Source organism: Pteropus medius, unplaced genomic scaffold, assembly GCF_902729225.1.
Source record: "Pteropus medius unplaced genomic scaffold, Ma_sr-lr_union100, whole genome shotgun sequence".
Taxonomy (NCBI): Eukaryota; Metazoa; Chordata; class Mammalia; order Chiroptera; family Pteropodidae; genus Pteropus; species Pteropus medius.
This window is the reverse complement of record NW_024355205.1, coordinates 28,137,861-28,157,317: the sequence shown is the minus strand read 5'-3', so window position 1 is coordinate 28,157,317 and position 19,457 is coordinate 28,137,861. Positions and strand designations below refer to the sequence as shown.

At 34.7% G+C, this 19,457-nt stretch overlaps 1 protein-coding gene and 1 pseudogene across 6 annotated transcripts in view; one reads left to right on the top strand and one right to left on the bottom strand.

Moving 5' to 3' along the window:
- The window catches only part of USP16 (ubiquitin specific peptidase 16), a 28,292-nt gene that overhangs the window by 3,598 nt on the left and 5,237 nt on the right, over window positions 1–19,457 (bottom strand). For 5 of the 6 annotated variants that reach the window (XM_039857855.1, XM_039857856.1, XM_039857852.1 and 2 more), the window contains exons 2-16: window positions 18,992–19,093; window positions 17,434–17,612; window positions 14,200–14,303; window positions 13,300–13,403; window positions 12,221–12,408; window positions 11,547–11,642; window positions 10,862–10,992; window positions 10,459–10,546; window positions 9,143–9,221; window positions 7,732–7,823; window positions 7,323–7,379; window positions 6,225–6,401; window positions 2,510–3,173; window positions 1,346–1,440; window positions 360–446 (exon numbers count right to left, since the gene is read on the bottom strand). In XM_039857855.1, coding sequence (XP_039713789.1) covers window positions 360–446; window positions 1,346–1,440; window positions 2,510–3,173; window positions 6,225–6,401; window positions 7,323–7,379; window positions 7,732–7,823; window positions 9,143–9,221; window positions 10,459–10,546; window positions 10,862–10,992; window positions 11,547–11,642; window positions 12,221–12,408; window positions 13,300–13,403; window positions 14,200–14,303; window positions 17,434–17,612; window positions 18,992–19,052 — 2,202 coding nt within the window. In that variant the 5' untranslated portion in view covers window positions 19,053–19,093. The remainder of the gene's footprint in view (window positions 1–359; window positions 447–1,345; window positions 1,441–2,509; window positions 3,174–6,224; window positions 6,402–7,322; window positions 7,380–7,731; window positions 7,824–9,142; window positions 9,222–10,458; window positions 10,547–10,861; window positions 10,993–11,546; window positions 11,643–12,220; window positions 12,409–13,299; window positions 13,404–14,199; window positions 14,304–17,433; window positions 17,613–18,991; window positions 19,094–19,457) is intronic. The other variant, XM_039857857.1, reaches the window with a different exon arrangement.
- LOC120599184 (uncharacterized) lies at window positions 18,011–18,126 on the top strand (annotated as a pseudogene).

Here is a 19,457-nt window from a genome sequence, read left to right as displayed (position 1 = left end):
ACGAGCATGCCCGGTTAAGTGAGTTCCACCCCTGCTCTGTGTATACCCATCTTAACATTCAACCATGATAAACTGAGATTATCTATTAATGTATCTGCTCACCTTTAGTTTTGGGCCCTTAGCTCCCAAGTCGATGTCTGCCACAATAAGGGTTCAAAACAATGTTAAACTGAAATAATAAACCTAATGTTCAAAACGATTCATCACAGATCTTCAAATTATAAAGGTACAAAAACCAAAGACCCGCTCTACTCAGTAATTCTTATCAGCTTCATACTGCTGTGAGTTGCTGTTATAGTATTTGGTAAGCTATGATTTCTCTTTACAAGATTTTTCCCGAAAAGACCACTTTTACTTACCTTACATTTAAGGGTACAAAAAGGAGCCAAATCTAAGATTTCTGGAAATTTTATGTGTTTGTTAATTTTGCGTAGGTTAAAACCAGCCTAAAAAAAAGAGGGGCATTAGATGAAGTTCTTTTCCTGGAAGAGCTGTGCATGTTAAGTAAACTGTAGTCCCACTGATGCCCAGAGAGCACCAACATCCAGCCCTTGTTCAGTTTCCCTGACCGACCGATTGCTAGTTGGTTTGTTTTTGCTAAGTACACAACACATACACACACACACCCGCCCCCCAGCACATTAAGAAAGCTACTCTTGTAAGAAAATTCTCGATGTTTCTTTTTCAGCCAACTAGAAAAGCCACATTCGACCAGAGGTTTTGGGTGCCTAAAACCGAGCAACAGCAGAATACTGTTCTGTGAAGCACACATTCTCAGCCTTACACTCTAACCAGGCTCAGTGAACTGTTCACAGAAACCCATCCAAGTTAGGCCCATACCAAGCAGAGGAGGAAAATGTTCGAAAGGTACTTTTTGAATTTGGAACTGAACTTGAAATTTCAACTGCTTAGAGCAAAAAAGATCAGGTCACCAAAATGATGAAGGTCCAAGGTATCAATGTCTTTTTGTCAAGAGTCAGTAAAATTAAGATACCACACACAAAACAGAAAACCATCACTACATTTCCTCAGTGTGAGATATACCTAGTAAACAGGGCCTTTTTTTTTTTAATCCAAAAATAAGATTAGAGTAAGATGCTAATATTACTAAAAAGAGCAACGTGAGTTCTAATAAAATTAAGAAACAATTGTTCTTAAATTTCTCCTCAACCTTCACATGCATCTTCATCAAAACTTCTGTTTTACCCATATATAGTTTTTACTTTCCTACTTCTTTGAAGTTAGAATAAAAAAAGTAACAGAAAACCAAAGAAACAGTTACATGGTGAGACATAACGAAGCAGGTGCTACACGTTTAAAACAAATTTTAGGTAACAAGCGTTACCTGCTGAAATCTCTTTAAATGAAGAGTGAGAACAGGAGGAGCAAGAGAAATCAGCATCTGCTTTTTGGCATTGGTGTAAACATGTTTCTTTTCACCTAAAAAAAGAAAAAAACATTTACTAGCGTAAAAATCGATTTAGAACTCTAAAGCATTCAGTTTGTTATCAAATCATTTCAAACATCTAAAGTGAGAATCAGTAAACTTTCCGGAGAGGAATAGAAAAATATTTTAGGCTTTGTGGACCAAGAGGCCAGATCAAGGATATTTTGTAGGTATTCATATACGAGAGAAAAACTTCCACAAGTTTTTACTGATGGAATTCAAAATATAATAATATGTGAGTATGATTGCAGTCTACTGAAGAAAAGAATGGAATTATTTTTGGAGAAATAACTTTTAATTAATTGGGGTTCGAAGTTAGTGTTTTCTACCATAAAATCATTTTGAAATATTTATCTATAAAAAAACATTTTTAGTTCAGAGATGATACAAACACAGGCAATAGGCCAAATCTGGCCTGTGGACTGCAGTTTGCCGACATCTGCTCTAAACAGAATTGCTATGAAATTAACACAATTTACTTTTTGTGCTGACATGTAAATAAATAAAAGCTAGACTTTAAAAACAGTTGAACAATTCTAGCAAGACTCCTTAGACATCCATGGTCTCTCCCCATCCCACTTACTCAAGCTGAAAAAAAGTGGGGATGAGCGGAGGAGGGGAATTAGTATCTTTCTGTTCGTATCTGAGGGCGATTGTAAGAAAGCACTGTCCTCCTAGCACCTTGCAATGGGAATGTCGCTTTAGTTCACTGACAAATTGAAGTGTAGCTTGCTTCCCGGGAGCAAGTGAGGTGAGGGCCATCACAAATGCGGACAGGAAACTGAGGATAAAAAGCAACAGCCACTACCTATTAGGCTTCTGTTGTGCCAACACGCCAGTGGGATGATTGACCCACAGGGAGAGGCATCCGAGAGCAAAATGTCTCGCAGTTGAAGCCACAGAGTTCTGCTTAACCATCCTTCTATTAAATATGTACATGGTAGAGGGAACCTATTGATGCCGTCCAAATCCTAAAACAATTAAAATGGGAGTACCCCACCTATGCAGTGCAAAATGTGCCTCTGAATGTTAATTTTACCTTCTGTAAGAGAATCTCAATACCTTTTAGATTTGCCTTTGGTCCATTATGCTGTCTCCGGGTGCATACTTCACAAAGCAGTTTATTTGCATCCCGGAGTTTCTCGTTTCGGGTGAACTGATATAAACAGTGCTGGATTGAACATTCATCAGTACCGACTGCTTCCCTGTTCGCAAGAGTACAGAAAGCAGTTTCTGGATCTTCGTTTACAAACTCAAACACCTTGGTCCCAGGAGCATGACTGTCATTCAGAATCTCTATGTTTATTTCGTCGGGTTGAAGAGCAGCATTCAAGTTAAGGTTTTTCAAACCACTGGAAATGTCCCCTTCTCCATTGCTTCCTTCTTGCGGGTAGGCACCATTTAAATTCCTAGTACATTCACTGGGAGAAGATGACAAAACCTCCAGATCATTGTCCATGTTGACATGTTTCATATCTATTTCCTCTGTGGATTTTTGATTGTCAGTTACACTTTCTATCAGTTTTTCTTGGCCATTCAAATCTTTCTGATTAACACAATACTCTTTATTTATAACTTCCTCTTGTGAAATGTGGTCAGATTTACTATCCACTTCTCCTTGAAGTGACATTTCGACCTCACAATCATTATCTTCAGGATGGTCAATGGTAGAGATATCATTTAAATGAAGAACTTTTCCTTGAATTTTTTGTTGCCTTCGTTGGTTCTGTGTAAAAAGTATAAAACATTTTTTAAAAATGGAGAGGAAAAGAATGAGCATACATGAACCACATTAGCTTTTCTTGCTTATCAATCAAATAATTAAGTTAATAAGGAAAATTTCACTCCCAGAATTCTAATCCTAAAAATTCCTTTACTATCGGGGATCAAATAAATTATGAAGAAAAGTTCTTTAATTGAAAGCTGGAATAAACCATCACTGACCACCAAAAAATTATAAATTATACACTAAGGCAAATAAAAATGTGCAAGACATGGTCTCTGTTCTAAGAGCAGTGATCTAGACAGAGCAGGAAAACTGTCCAACCTAAGCAGCCAGGTATTACACCAGGTTGTGAGTCTGACTGTATATACGACGGGAAGGGGCAGATCCAGGTGACTTACAATTACTGGGTCAAAGTTTCACTGAAAAGATCAAAAACACACTGAAAACTCAAGCATCAACAAGTTTAGGGCTACTTTGGGCAGAGAGATAGAAGAAAATACTCTGGGAAACAAATGATCCCAAATTAGGGAGAACTCAAGGAAGCAGCATGTACAGAGGGTAATAATGAACTTCCTCCTCTAAAATCATCATCTTTGCCATTTGCGGCCTATTCCCAAGTAGGGGTGGGGTGGGGGTGGGGGTGAGGAGGTTGGCAGGCATTTCATCAAGATCCCTGCTACTGGAATGCCTAAAGGCTCAAGGGGTTAGCATTTTCGGTTGTAACTAAAAGGACAGTCCCTGCGAGGCTAATTTGTTATAGCAGAAGGCTGAACAGCAGTATACAAGACACAAGACACAAACATTTTTAAATGTATTTCAGTTAAATAGAGATAAACATGAAAGAAAAGTGGAGGAAGAATAAAAACAAATACTTATAAGAAAAGGAAACACAAATGGCTCTTAAACATAAAAACATGCTTAACTTCACATATTAAAGTGGAAAATAAAACTGCAGAAAGATGGTAATTTCCAGCTATCAGACTGGCAGAAATCCAGAAGTTTGATAACACTGCTGTCAAGGATAAGGAGAAACAGCAAATCTCATATGTTGCTGATGGCAAAATAAATTGGTTCAACCTTTGTGGAGGGCAGTTAGGTGATATTTGTCAAAACTACAAATGCAATCCCTCTTCTCAAAATGTACTCTACAGATGACATGTACAGTCTTGTTCTGCATATCGTTTCAGACAACAATGGACCGCATTTATGACAGTGGTCTCATAAGGTTATAACGGAGCTGATAATTTCCTATTGCTTAGTGATGTAGCCATCAGAACGCCATAGCGCAAAGGCTGCAAAAATCAACGATGCTGTGGTTGAGATTGGAAACTATTTAACTTGCATGTGGATGAGGATGACACTGAAGAGCTCTTAGTGGTGGCTCCTGAGAAACTGACTAAAAAGGAAGTGTTGGAACAGGAACAGATCGCTGAAGGAGAGGCGAGAGAAGAGGAAACTGCAGGGGAAGAAAAAGAAGAACCCCCAGGAAAATTCACAGTGAAGGGCTTAGCAGGAGCTTTTGCAGACCTCAACAAGCTCCTTAAAAAGTCTGAAAACATGGACCCCAACACTGAAAGGTTTTAATTAATAGAGAGGAATATTCATGGTGCATTACCTGCTTACAAGCAAATCTACGATGAAAAAAAGAACCAACCAAACAAACCACCATAACGTATTTCTGAAAAGAGTGACACCTCCTCAAGAAGAGCCTCACATAGGCCCTCAGGAGGTATTCCGGAAGAAGGCACTGTGATCATGGGAAGTGACAGCTCCATGTGTGTCACTGGCCCTGAAGACCTTCCAGTGGGACAAGATGTGGAGGTGAAGACAGTGATACTGATGATCCTGACACTGGGTAGGCCTAGGCTGATGGGTGTGTTAGTGTCTTAGTTTTTAATGAGAAAGTTTAAAAAATAAAAAAATAAGTAAAAAGTTTTAAAAATAGAAAAAAGCTAACAGAATAAGATATAAATAAAAAAAAATCTTTATACAGCCATACAATGTTTGTATGTTAAGCTAAGTGTTATTACAAGAGTCAAAAAGTTTAAAAAACTTTTAAAGTTTATAAAGTAAAAAAGTTAGAGTAAGCTAAGGTTAATTTATTATTAAAGACAGAAAAAATATTTTTAATAAATTTAGTGTAGCCTAAGTGTAGAGTGTGTATAAAGTCTACAGTAGTACACAGTCACGTCCAGGTGTCACCTTCACTCTCCATTCACTGACTCACTCGAGCAACTTCCAGTACTGCAAGCTCCATTCATGGTAGGTGTCTTATACAGGTGTACCATTTTTTACCATTTTTTATCTTTTGTACTGTATTTTTACCATACCTTTCCTATGTTTAGGTACACAAATACAATTCTATTACAATTGCCTACAGTATTCAGTACAGTAATGTCCTGTGTAGCTTGTAGCGTAGGAGCAATAAGCTACGCCACGTGGCCAAGGTGTGTAGCGGACTGCACCCTCTAGGTTGGTTCAAGGGCACAGTACGATGTTTGCATGATGATGAAACAGACCAACAGTAAATTGCTCAGAACATATCCTTGTTGCTAAGTGACTGTATAAGATTACTTACTGCAGCACTGGCCATTAGAGCAAGAGCTGTATGTATAATTTTTAAAAGAAAGGAAAAACAAGACTACATATTTGTTTTTGATCTTATTTTCTAAAAGAAACTTCAGAAGGACATATAGACTAGGTAAAGTGGTTATCTGTGTCATAAAAGGACAGGAGGGGAAGGGACTTTTGATGGATGTCTTTAAACATTCTTAAATTTTGAATGTCAATGAATAAACAACTAAAAAATTTATTAAAAATGAACTCTTTAATTGTCACAGTAATGCAAGATTAAAAAAACACAACCTTTTCTTCACAAATGGTCAGACATTTCCCAGCAGAGACTATTAAATGAACTGATTCATTGAATTAACTGCCAAATGAAAGTGCTCTATATAAAATGAGACATGTCTACCGATGTCATTCAGACTTCAAACTCAGTGGTTCAAAATATGAAATTAGAAAAGCATGGTTTTCTTCCAAATTACCCACCTTGGCTTGCTTTTTGGCTTGCTTCTTTGCTTTCTTTTGTAAGTGCTTACTTGTTCCTGAAGGAATATCATTTCTCTCTTTTATGTAACTGTCATTATCTTTTTCTTCCTCGCTGTCTTTATCTTCATCCTCCATTGTCTTTTTCAGATTTTTATCATTTATACTTTTCTTACCACTCTTAAAATATGGAGAGAATATGAGCCCAAAATAAAATTTTACAACTACTGTTTGGTGAAGAGATTTCAAGTTATCTAAATATTTTTCTATTCTTATTTTACACTAGATTTATTTTCCACAATGTAGAAAAATTCATTCATCTTAAATACCAAAAAGCAATCTTCACATACTAAAAAACAAGCAAACGAACAAAACAGTAAAAAAAGGTAACTTCCGATCCAAGTATAATAAAAAGAAATGTAACAAATTTTATTGGATACATGCTATATCTTGTACTTATGTCCACTTCTAAATGTACTTTCTGTTTATAGGTGATTTACATGTCCCAATACAGGTATTTCTTTTTATTCTTTTCTTTCTTTGCATGTAAATGATAGTTTTAGAGAAAGATAAAATATGGTAAGAAAAAATAAAGTAAAAAATATGGTAAGACTTTAATCACTAAGTAAGTGATTAAAGGGGCTCTTAAGTCATATTAAGTTGAATAATAATTTATCCAATATTCTTAACATGTTCTCTTTTTTCCTACACCCACTGGATAGAAATCAGATTAATGTGGATTACAACTGAGGTACTCTCTGTTAACATCCATGAACTTAAAACTGTAAGGGGTTTGTAGTTAGTCTTAAACAATGAAAATAAATAGTAACTTTTAATATGAAGAAAATACTTCCCTATATGTAAACTAATCAAGTTAATTATCTATAAAGAATTCGAGAAACATCATCCTCTTTTTTTTTTAAAAAAAGTATTTACCTCATTCTTTATTCAAATCTTTAAAATCCTTCTATCTCAAATACATTAAGAAAAATTCTCCGTAGGCTAGTAACGTACAAACCTGGAAAAGGTGACAGGCTTCCCTCATAAAATCTAACAGAGGGAAAAAAAACTACTTAAATAAAAGAAACTCAATAGTCTTACCTGATCATCTAAAACTGGTAGAGACAAATCAAGGAAAGATTCATGAACCAAGGAGACCTTAACCAACCAAAAAAGAAAGTGTGAAAGGAAGGAAACGATTCACTTCAGATATTATCTAGTAAGATCATGGTGGGAGGTGGAGTGTGCATGGAGCTAAGTTTTAAAATAAAGGTTTAAAAAAAATGAAATGAAAAATATACAGCACTGAGGATGCCAGATTAGGGGACATAAAACAAAATATTAAGCTAACTTCTTCCACATGTAAGGAGTGCTCATAGTTCTAGCAAAGAATGATGCATATTTGGGTAGTTCGACAAAGGATCTCATGAAACTAGATGTTTCCGTTTTTGAAAGAAACAACTGATAAACTGTACTCTACTTAATGAATAAATCCAGCATATCTACTTACAGTTCTACATTCATCACACATGATTGTACTAGTCAGTTCACCACCAAAGATGCGGTCCACAAAACTTGGTACTGATTTTTTCTTTTCATAATCTATAAGAGGAAAAGTTCATCAATTACCCTTATATAATTGATTGAATGAGCTAAAACTACTTACTTACCTACCTGACCCTAAAATTTTATTTTTAATTTCCTATCTGAGATTTGCTTTTCTTTATTCATTACCATAATTGTATTTTTATGCTAGAGTCAGCAGCCTATACTCCACTTTTGAGCGTAACAAAATTTAAAATAATCACATCTCATGAAAAAGAAAAAAGTTCTTATTCAAGGTCTAGTCTGTGGAAAATAAATTGTGCAAGTCAGTGAGACTTTCTGCATATCGATATCTCCACTAGTAGAATGAGCAGGTGGGCTAGGCTGGATGATATTCAAGCTCACTTTCAGCTCTAACATTCTATCATTTGGCAGCAAACTTGGGCGAGAATGCATGTAATTTGTTTTGTGAACTCTAAGACTTAACTCTATTTAAAATCAAAATCAAAACAGAACAAAAAATTTTTCATGCAGATGTTCCAGATAAAACCATCCTTTTATTTTCCTATGTTCTCAGAAATAATCTTGATAAATTTAGTATAAGGTGACATAATTTTACTACCTGATCGCTCCATTTTCTAAATACATGAAATTTATAAGCCTTATTCAAGCGGTAGCTGTCCATTTATGCAGAAACACAATTTACGACAGTGCGAGCAGGAACGATTCTATCACTGGCCAGGCCCTACAGGGCACCAAAGAGGCAAAGAGTTGCTATGTATTAAATATAAATTGTGCTTTATAATACAGTAGCTACCAGTCACTTGTGGCTACTTAAATATAAATTAATTAAAATTAAATAAAAATAAAAATTTAGCTCCTCAGTTGCACCGATCGCATTTCAAGGGCTCATCTGCCAACATGTGGCTAATGGCTACTCTGTCAGAGTAGATGAAGAAGAGTTCCATCATCACAGACAGTTCTAGCAGACAGATCTACGCTAAATCTTTAAATGCAACACAATAATAACAAAGAAATTGGCTCCGTGATTAAAAAACCAGCAACTGACAACTCAGACAAGTATAATTCATTTATCACTGCTAATTAGAAGTCTAAGCTTTTGAAAAAATAAAATTGTGATGTTAGCTCTATCTTTATAAAGTTCACTATAATACTGCATAAAAATATACCAAAAGTTATTTTATTCTGAAATATTCACCTTTGGAGTATTGAATAATTTTTTAAAAAATCAGTGAGTGATAAAGAGAAATATATATTTAAAAATTTTAGAGTCAAAATATCTGTGCCAGCAATCTTCACCTAAGGTACAAAGGAATTCAACTATAGTGATTTAGTTCAAAAAGTTCAGACATTACCTTTAACTTTATTTTTTAGTTCTTCATCCAATTTTTCTGTAGAATTACCAAATGCTTTAAGAATTCCTTTACTCACTCTCTAAAAGTAATAAAATGGACATATGTATACTATTAAATTTAAAATTTTATAGTTATTTTCCCTAGAAAATATGTAATCAAGTCAAAAAGTGATCAAGAATTAGCTGCCCATACTTACTAAATAAAAATTAATATTTCTAAAATCACATTTTCAAAATTAATTCAAAGAGCTAAAAAGAATTATATTTATAAACAATCACTAACCCATGAAAACAAAAGCACTGTCTTATTTCAAGATTTCAACTTTTTCAAACCAAAGCTTTTCAGAACACGCCCATCTCCTTCGGAAAGACCACTGAAGTATCGTGTCTGGGAAGCATAACGATAAAATGAGAGCTACAGGGACAGACTCCATCATGCAAAGCCCAGCTCCACCATTACTGGGTGAACTTGAACCAGGTACTGAACTTTTCTACATCCTAGCTTTAGAATCTATGGAGGGAGGAAATGATAATAGCATCTACCTCATAGAATGGTTGTGAGGACAGAGTAAGGTCATTCATATAAAATACTAAGAACAGTGCCTGACATAAAATAAGAGCTAAATAAATATTAGTTGTTATCGCTATATTACTACTAGTATTAGTTATATTCACATCCCCAAATATATTACTTTACATCCTGGCAATTAAACAAAAATTTTAAAATGCAACAGATGTTCCTTGACTTTTACAAAATGAATATACGGTAAGTCCTCACTTAACACTGTCAATAGGTTCTGTGACTTTAAGCAAAACAATGTATAACAAAACCAATTTTACAAGAGACTAATTGATATAAACAACAGTTAAGTTCCTAAGGCATCTCATGAACGTTGTAATGAAACATTAAACGAAATGACATTATTCATTATTCGGGGACCTGCTATACTTTCTAGATTCAAAAAGCTTCCTCAGAATAGGAGGAAGGTACGCTATAGCTGGGAATTGTTTTGGGAGAGACATGTTACAATACTTTGTAGCTCCCCTGGTATAGGCCTGTACAGAATCCTTAAAGAATGATAACTCCGGAATCGTCAAGCAAAATAGAGCATCATGAAAAAGGAGAATCATTTCTAATTCTCTTCATTTATTCTAACAATTAAAACATACTGGTCAGAAAGGTTGGTGTAGAAAAAAATTTTAAATACAATGGCCTTAATAACTAGTTTTCATTGCTTTAATAACTCTTAAGATATCAAATGACCGACAAGTAAATGAAGATGGAATTATAAAATACACTGGTCAAAATATGCTAACTTGGTGTTCTTCAGCTCTCATGCCATCCAATAAATAACGAAGCAGCTCCTGGCTGTCTTGCTGCTGATAGCCTTTAAAACGCACTGCTCTACAGAAAAAAAAAAAGAAAAAGAAGAAAGAAAAAAAGAAACCAATGATCAGTCTACTAAAATATGAAGCTATTTTTGTAAAATCTTAACCATAGCCCAAATCCTGGAGTGTTCTAGTTTCTCAAAATTTCTGTTAAGTCCAACAACGCCCTTGGCAGATTTCATTTTCACATAAAGTACATGTTCTTTAATCTAAATAAAATAAACAATGCTCTAATATATGTACTGGGTTGACTCTAATGCTATTCACTTTTTCATTTAATTTCTCAGCATCTTACTGATGAACTGAAAGCACAATCAAAGCAGATACTCACTTTTTACAGACCTGAGAAAAGAGTTCTTTAGGTGTCACAATTCCCTTTTTGGTCTCTTGCATCTCGTTAAGAAACTGGCTCATGGCTAAGGTAAGAGGGCCTGGAGGCTCAAGGTTTATTTCTAAAGGTTCCTGAATATGGGAATAAAAAATACTTTCTTCAGTCGAGTTTGAAAGCATTTATTTTACCAAAATGTAACTAGTCAACTTGTACTGCTAATGTTCCTGATAGAGTTGTCCATTTAAAAAAGTTCAAAATGACATCAAAAGATATAGAAAGTTTCTGGTCATAGACTATTTTATGAAGATTATTAGAACTTACTACCTTAGAAGTAATATAATAGCGCCAAAGCAAAATGTAAATAATAGAAATGGATAAGGTAAAATTCTTTGGCATTTAAGTCACCTACAATATTAAAAATGATAATATATGCCTAGGGCTTCACAAGTATCAACAACATTCTCAAGAAGGCAGCCAAACACTAGAGCACAGCTGAACCTGGCATACACACAGTAAATAAATGTAAAGGCCTCTTATGATTGCTATTGTTCTGAAAATCTTTAACTTGGTAGTCTAAAACAAAACAAAAAAGATAAAAATGAACATTGATGCTTTAAAATGACTTAAAAAAATCAATATTCAGAGAGGAAAATTATTGATTACAAGAAAAATTTAAAGTACATACTGTTAGTGCCAAATCAGGAGGTTCAATTTTTACAATTGTTCCAGACATTTTCACTTCTTTTAGCAGTTCTCTAAGCACAGGTGTTTGTGACAAATTCTAGAATGCCGAATGGAAAAAAAAGGAAAATTATCTAAAGGCAAATCAATTCATTCAAATATTTTTAAAGTGTCTATGCTATCAAAACAGAAAATCGCTATCAACACTGCAATCTTCATTGTATCTATCTTGGGAAATAAAAAGTAGTGGCATCTCCCCACTCTATTTGGCTCATAAATACTTCAGCTCGGAGTTTATTCATCACCTCGGAAAGGCATTCATTCTTCCATCACTCCACATGAAGTAGCTACCCACCAGCACCATGGTTCTCTCTCCACCACTGACCACCACTTGTAATTAGCCATTCATTTCTGTATTAGGTTATCATATGCTTTCCCCACCCAAGAGCGAATTCTATGAGGGCAGGGGTCAAGTTTGTTTTGAAACCGATTGCACCCTAGTGTTTAGCACAGTGTTTTACTGACATGCAAAGTAAACATTTCTTTGAGATTTCTTTGAAAACACAGAAATAAATTACTTAGGGGGAAAAAACTCAATAAGTAAGAAATAATCAAAAACAGCCTATAATACGAGAAAAACACTAGAACTGTTAAAGGGGAAAAAATTAACACTGGCACCTGCATAACTGCATTGAAGAAGCATGTATTTCCCAAATTACTGAGCCCTTTCACAGTTATTTGAGAAGTAGAATTCATGGGAGGATTTTCTTTAGCTTTGTTTTCCTTTTTTTCTCTCTCTTGTTCATTTTTACTCTCCTTTTCTAATTTTTTATTTTCAAGTTCAATGCTACCATTATCTTTTGCAGCTTTAGGGGGAAAAAAAGAGAGAGAGAGATTTAGCAACATATGTAATACAGCCATACTAAATGCAAAGTTATACTTGAGACAAACAGAATTTGTGAATTTTACCTAATATCATTATTTTCCACCTGTTTGATTTAAAAATGTTTTTTAATAAATATGTTACCATCAAGAAAGAAAAAATAAAAAAAAATTCAGAACTGATGTAAGCATTAGTTTGACAAATGAAACCAAACAGGATATGCTTTAGCATAAACACTTTTTTAATGTACGAAAGTTTTTTTTATAAATGAGCATATCTTACCTTGTAAAATTGGAATGTAAAGCAATCAAGTAAAGAATGTGGACATAAAATAAATTTTTAAATGAATTCTGTGGGTCAAAAACGAATCCTGAAGTTAGGAACAAAAAATTCTGGCTCTGCCAAAGATACTTCCGTGACCACAAAAATCTAAGCAAGCTTAACACTGACGATACATGTCAACCCAATTAATTTAATTATGCGTGAAAAATACCTGAGAAGTATCTGGCCTTTTGAAGGAGTTACAAATACTTTAATTTCATCCAAACAAAAATAACAAAAGTAAATTCAGTATAAGGCAGGTCTATCTTAAGCCCCTGTGTAGGGACCAGGTGTTACTGCTCACTACTTAGTTCAGACTCTTCATCTCATATGACTAGATTATTTCTCAGATTCTCTTTTAATTCTAATGATTTAGAATTACCTACATTCTCACTGTGTTACATTCTTAATGAAAAATAGTTTCATAGTTTGAAATCAACCACAATTAATGTTATTGAGCTATATGTAATGGGTAGTACAGTAAAATAATCTAGATATCAGCAGATATATAAATCAACAGTACAGTATGTATTAAGAAAAATGATATTTTTACCTGATTTTGGAGTTGCAATACCGGCTTGTTTTCTAATGTAATCAACCACCTGACCCAGTCGGTTTGAACTACAATACTGGACCTCCTCATCACATAGGTAACACCTGCGTCCCCAAAGACCACAGAGAAGAAAAGTGACAGACTGACAACCAAAAGAGGCGACAAATGATAACTCCTGGAACCCGAGGTGGGTAATCACTGAATTATTCTGCTAGAAAAAGTGAAAATAAACCTTTGATGTTCTCTTAAAGAAGACTATCCATATTAACTCTGGTTTACTATTCGTAAGATTAACTCAAATTATGGCTACATATAAATATTGTGAAAAAAACAAACATTTTACTGAAATGGGTATTTATAACATTAAAGTCAAAAGTTTTTTCTATACATATTTCAAAAATTAGGCCTACGTCATCAAAATTATCAAATTTTATAATTGACAGATGATATTCAGTGAACACTGCTGTGTAAATGATTTTTAAAGATGTGGAAATTTGTTTTAATGACGTTAAAATATAGGAAATACATATATCAGCCTGACATTTATTTTCATGAAAATTCATTGCTAAAATTTTACTAAATTCTCAGTTTATCTGGAATTTGTTCTTAGTGTCTCAACTTTTAAACTAATAACAATCCACCCCATACATGGTGTCACAAGCAAAAAAAAAAAAAAGGGTGAAAATTCCTAAGTTTTCTACATGCTACAATGTTTGTATTTGTACAATACTAAGCAAAAGCTTCTCATAACACCACGTTCTCTATCTAGCCTTCTAAAAGTAATGGTATTTAAACAAATACAAACATTTCAACTTTCTTGCTCCTTAAACATTACAAATGCCTCCATTCTCCAATATTTTAAATAATTTCCAGTCAATGAGCAGAGGAGGTGAAACTCACCATACACTCCAGTTGTCCAAACTAAGAACCAGACAATGAGGTTCAGACCTTGGTGTCATATAGTGCTTCAAAGCGTGCTGCTCCTGAGAATTTCTGCCGCAGCCCTGGAAAATTACAATCACAAATCTCAAAGCCACAAAAATTCACCAAAAGAGGAAAGAGTTCATAATCTGTAATGAACAAAGAAGTGGCTGAAGAAATTCTACCATTCTTACAATTTTGAAAATAAAATATTAGACTCTAAAGAGAATTAAATCTTAAAATATGAATAGGCAACTGACACTGCCACCTAAGGAAGAAGATATTTAGGAACGTACGCTTCCTTCCTCTCTGATCTGCCTTTTCCCGTCCTAACTAAACCGTATTAATTCTGTCATTAACTAGGTCTACTTTGTACTCCTATCAGCTTCCTAAATATTTTCTTAATTTCAACCTCTTTCTTCACACACATTTTTTTTTCAGTTTAATGTTCCTAAAACAAAGTGCTGTTCATACACTCAATTCAAAAATTATAAGTTGCTCTTAAACTCCTAATTGATAAACCTGATTCCTCTCTGATGCCAATCTACCTTTACGGGGTTAACTCCCATAATTCACCTGTTCACACACCATCTATCAGGTAAACGCACTCAGCACTTTCACAACAACACAGTTCTGTTCACATTATTCCATGTGTCTTGGAATCCTTTACCATGACTGCCACTGATCAAATTGTACCCAGTCTTCAGGATCTTGTTCACAGGCTAGCTCCTCTCAGGATGAGACAACATCACATTCTTTCTGTAAACACAGTCCTACCAAACATGGTATACATTCCTGATGGCATTCTTTATTTTCTACCTTAAAGTTGTTACTTTCTCTATCATTTCTCCCTTGGACTATAAATCCAAAAGGCACAAAAACAAATTAATATATTATCAAAAAAACAAAAACAAAAACAAAAATCTAGCAAATGGAAGGAAGTCAATATTCATTGAACAAGTAAATGAAAGCTTTTTACCTATAAGATGTGTAGGCTTATTCATAAAAGAACATGACCAGATTTTCTGCCTGCAGCTGGTTAAATCGCTGCTAAGAAATAGATCTCCATTGTGTAACTAACTGAACTAGCCACCAACCCTCTTGGACTACACTGTAATAAGTAGTCCTATTTCTACTGTAGCCAAAAATATACTTTGGAGGGGAAATATTTATCAATGACTTCTAATCCTTTACCTATGGTAGCAAACAGTACTGATTTATCACTCAATATTTGATTCTAAAATGAATTAAATATTAATTTAAAAAATTATAACACCATTTGAGATGATTTGAAACATAAGAATGAGATGAGCTGTCTTAAGACAATAATTGAGAATTACTTGCCAACAGTGCCAATAATAACTATAACAGAATAAAAGTTAACAGTTAATATTGATGTTAGGAATTAAAAAGGTAGCAAAATAAATAAAACTTATAATAAGAAATGTATTCTGGAAAATTTGAAGTACCAAATAAATTCATGCTTACCATGGGTAATTAAGAAGTTCAATGAAAACCTTTCAAATACACATAATAAATATATTCTTCATATAAATTTAATTGCCTGACAATAATATCACCATTCACCTATCAGAATGGCTAAAATAAAAAGCTGTTATAATACTAAATGCTGGCAAGGATACAGAAAAAGTAAATCACTCGTACAATGCTGATCTGAATATAGAATGGTACAGCCACTCTGGAAATAGTTTGGCAGGTTCTTAAAAAGCATTAATTAAGCATTTAATTATCATATGACCCAGCAATTGCATATTTGGACATTTTCCTCAGAGAAATAAAATCTTAAATTCAAACAAAAATTTGTACATAAATGTTTGTAGCAGCTTTATTTGTAACTGCCCCAAAATGGATCAGCCCAGATATCCTGCAAAAGGTGAATAGTTAAACAGTGGTATATCTATACCATAAAGTACTACTTAGCAATAAAAAAAAGAAACTGTTGATAATACATGACTTGGATGAATCTTTGGTGATTATGCTAAGTGAAAAGAGCCAATCCTCAAATGTTGTATACTGTATGGTTCCCTTTACATAATAGTTTTTAAATGACAGAATTTTAGAAATAGAGAACAGTTTTGTGGTTGCCAGGGGCTAGGGGAAGGGATGGCAGTAGAGAAGCAGGGATGATTATAAAGGACAACATGAGATCCATGTGATGTAACTACTCAGTATCTTGACTGTGGTGGTGGACATAGAGGTGACAAAATTGTACAGACTTAATACATATACACACATGCATGCACACGCACAACACACATACACACACAATAAAAGAAAAGTAAAACTGGGGAGATCTGATTAAGATTGTTGGGATGTATCAATGTTAACATACTGGTTGCGATATTATACAACAGCTTTGTAAAATGTTACCACTGGGAGAAACTGGGCAAAGTGTATAGAGATATCTCTGTATTATTTCTTATACTGCACGTGAATCTATAATTATCGCAATAAAATTTTAATTTAAAAGAAAATAATAAAAAAAGGCTCTCTGCCTCATCTTCAAGCTTCATGACAGGACTGGCTAGTAGCCTACTTTCCACCAAACCGAGAGTGACTAAGAGGCCCTGACCTTTATTTAGTACCTTGGCATACCTGTGAGCTGTTCTGCCACCCAGATGGCCCCCACCCCCATGACCAAGGTACTCCTTCCCGCAACTGCCAGGAATGTGGCCTACTGACAGCACATAGCTCACAGCTCAGTCTATCCATCCCCAAGAATTATCCTCAGTGGAAGGGAGCTGCCTTGGCCATGGTCAGTCCCTCACACCCGCCGTAACCACCTCCCACTCCCCCACCCCCACCACCCACACCTCGGCCAAGGACAGTCCACATCCAATGACTGGTCTACCCATAAATACAAAGGCCTGGCCTCTTGCCTCAGCTGAGGACATCCCTGAAAGCCAGAGGTCATTGTGAGATTAGCTGGGGCCTGTAGCACTATCTCTTTGTTCAACTTCTCCCTCTGCCTAATCGTGCTTCCCTCACAGTTTTCCTGATGAAAACACAGTGAGAATACTCCATAGTTAAACCACCTAAATCTCACAAATTTCAATCTCAGCATCTGTTCCCCAGGGACACATGACCTGTGCCAGCTGGCCTCCTAGTTACCCATATTGTACTTAAGTAATACCTTCTAAAACAATTCAAAAAGTTTTATAAAATCCCTTATAGATTAAAATCTAAGCATACCTGATGGCCACATTTAAGACATAGCCAAACTGAAGGATTTTCTTCCGCTTCTTCTTCAGTTTTATCTTTTACTTTATTGTCCGTCTTACAATCTTGGCAAATATTCCATTCCACATTCACTAAAGCCTTTTTCAAATTACCTTGTTCCAATCCTTTTCTAATATGTCTGCACATAGGTTCTATCAAAACAAACAATAAAGGAGTACATGAGGTAAAATACAGCTTTCTTCAGATGATCTCAAAACCTATTCTTCATCTGACCTTTAAAAATGAATTTACTCTGTACACAAATTATTAGATGATCTGAAAACTTAAATTTTTGCTTCATATTTCAATATAATGAGATGATTATGTGAGAAAGAGATTTTTATAGAAATTTGAAATTTTGCTTTTTTTTTTTTGAAGTCCTTCTTTTAGGATTTCAAAGAAGAACCCACTTTTAGGTTCACTGGCATCTACCACAGAGTAAAAACTATCTGAAAGGATGTATCCCAGGAACACAGGCATGGAGGCATGAAATGTAAAAGTGCAGGCTTTCTCCTCAGAATGGCAGTCACGTGTGTATAAAAACAAGCTGGTCTACGGCCATGCCACCCTGAACAAGCCCGATCCCATCTGATCTCAGAAGCTAAGCAGGGTCAGGCCTGGTTAGTACTTGGATGGGAGACCACCTAGAAAGACCAGGCGTAAAAAAATAAAAAATAAAAATAAATAAAATAAATATGGGATTGTAAGCTGACAAGGTCCCTGCAATATGTGAGGTCAACCAAAGGTTGCCTCGCCTAAAAAAAAAAAGAAAAAGGCTGGACCTGAGACTGAAGATGCTGTTGGGACCAGCAGTGCTCTGCAAGCCACTCTAAAGGGCTTTGGTTGTCTCAGGGATCTTGGAGGCTTAGAAACTAGTCTAGTGGCACAATTAACTTTCTGTCTGGTGAACTTGCACCAAGAGAATATAAATGCAAATAGATCATGTGAAAAACTACTAAATCCCAAGAAGTAGTCAAAAAAAGTAAAATAAAATAAAAAGATAGCCTTTTTCAACTAGCAAATCAGCAAAGATTTTTACAAATGGTATTAATCAGTATTGATAACGGTTAAAGGAAACAGGCACTTGATTATGCTGCTAGGGGGCCTGTGAGTTAGTAAAACATTTCTGAAAGGCAATTTGGCAGTAGAACCAAAAGAGCCATGAAAACATTTATAACATGAATTTAGCAATTCTACTTCTAGAACCTGTACTAAGAAGACAACTGGATTTGTGCAGAGATGTAACTACAAAAAATGTTTACTATTGCTCCATTCAAAACTGAAAAGTTAAAGGTAACTTAAATTCATAACAATAGATTACCTAAATAAATAACACAATACAAACTCATGGTCTTTTACATCAATGCTATTAAAAACTTGAAGACTATTAAATGACACGTAGATATAAACATTAAGTTGAAATGTAAATTACAGAATATAAAATACACTTTGATCCCATTTTCACACATTAAAATAGATGTCTATTTAGGGATATAAACATCATTTTAAAGGTTGAATTGGTGAAATGTACCTAAAGATTCAGAAGAATCATCAATTGGAACAGTTTTTCCCTTCGTCCGTTTCTTTCCCATGTTGGCACTTCATGGATTACTTACTGACCCAAAATAACAATCTAGAAAACATGATACAGTTAGCTTGACAAAAATAAAGTTTGTTTTATAGTTCTCTGAGATAGTAATATAACTCAGACACATATATTTTGCATGTCTATCACACTTTATAAAGTCCATTCACATATATCTTCTAGTTTTTGATAAAAACTCTTGAGTTAGATAGAATAGATAGGATTATATTCCTGTGCTTCATAGCTTAAGAAACTGATTCTTAGTAAGGTTAAGAAGTTTTCAATACATGTAAAGGTCAGAAGAGAACCTAGGTCTTCTTACACAGATCTTGAAAAGTCTCAGCACTTTACACTACTTAGAATTCAACTCACTACATAAATGAGAAATGCTGGTGGTACATTTAAAACTCAG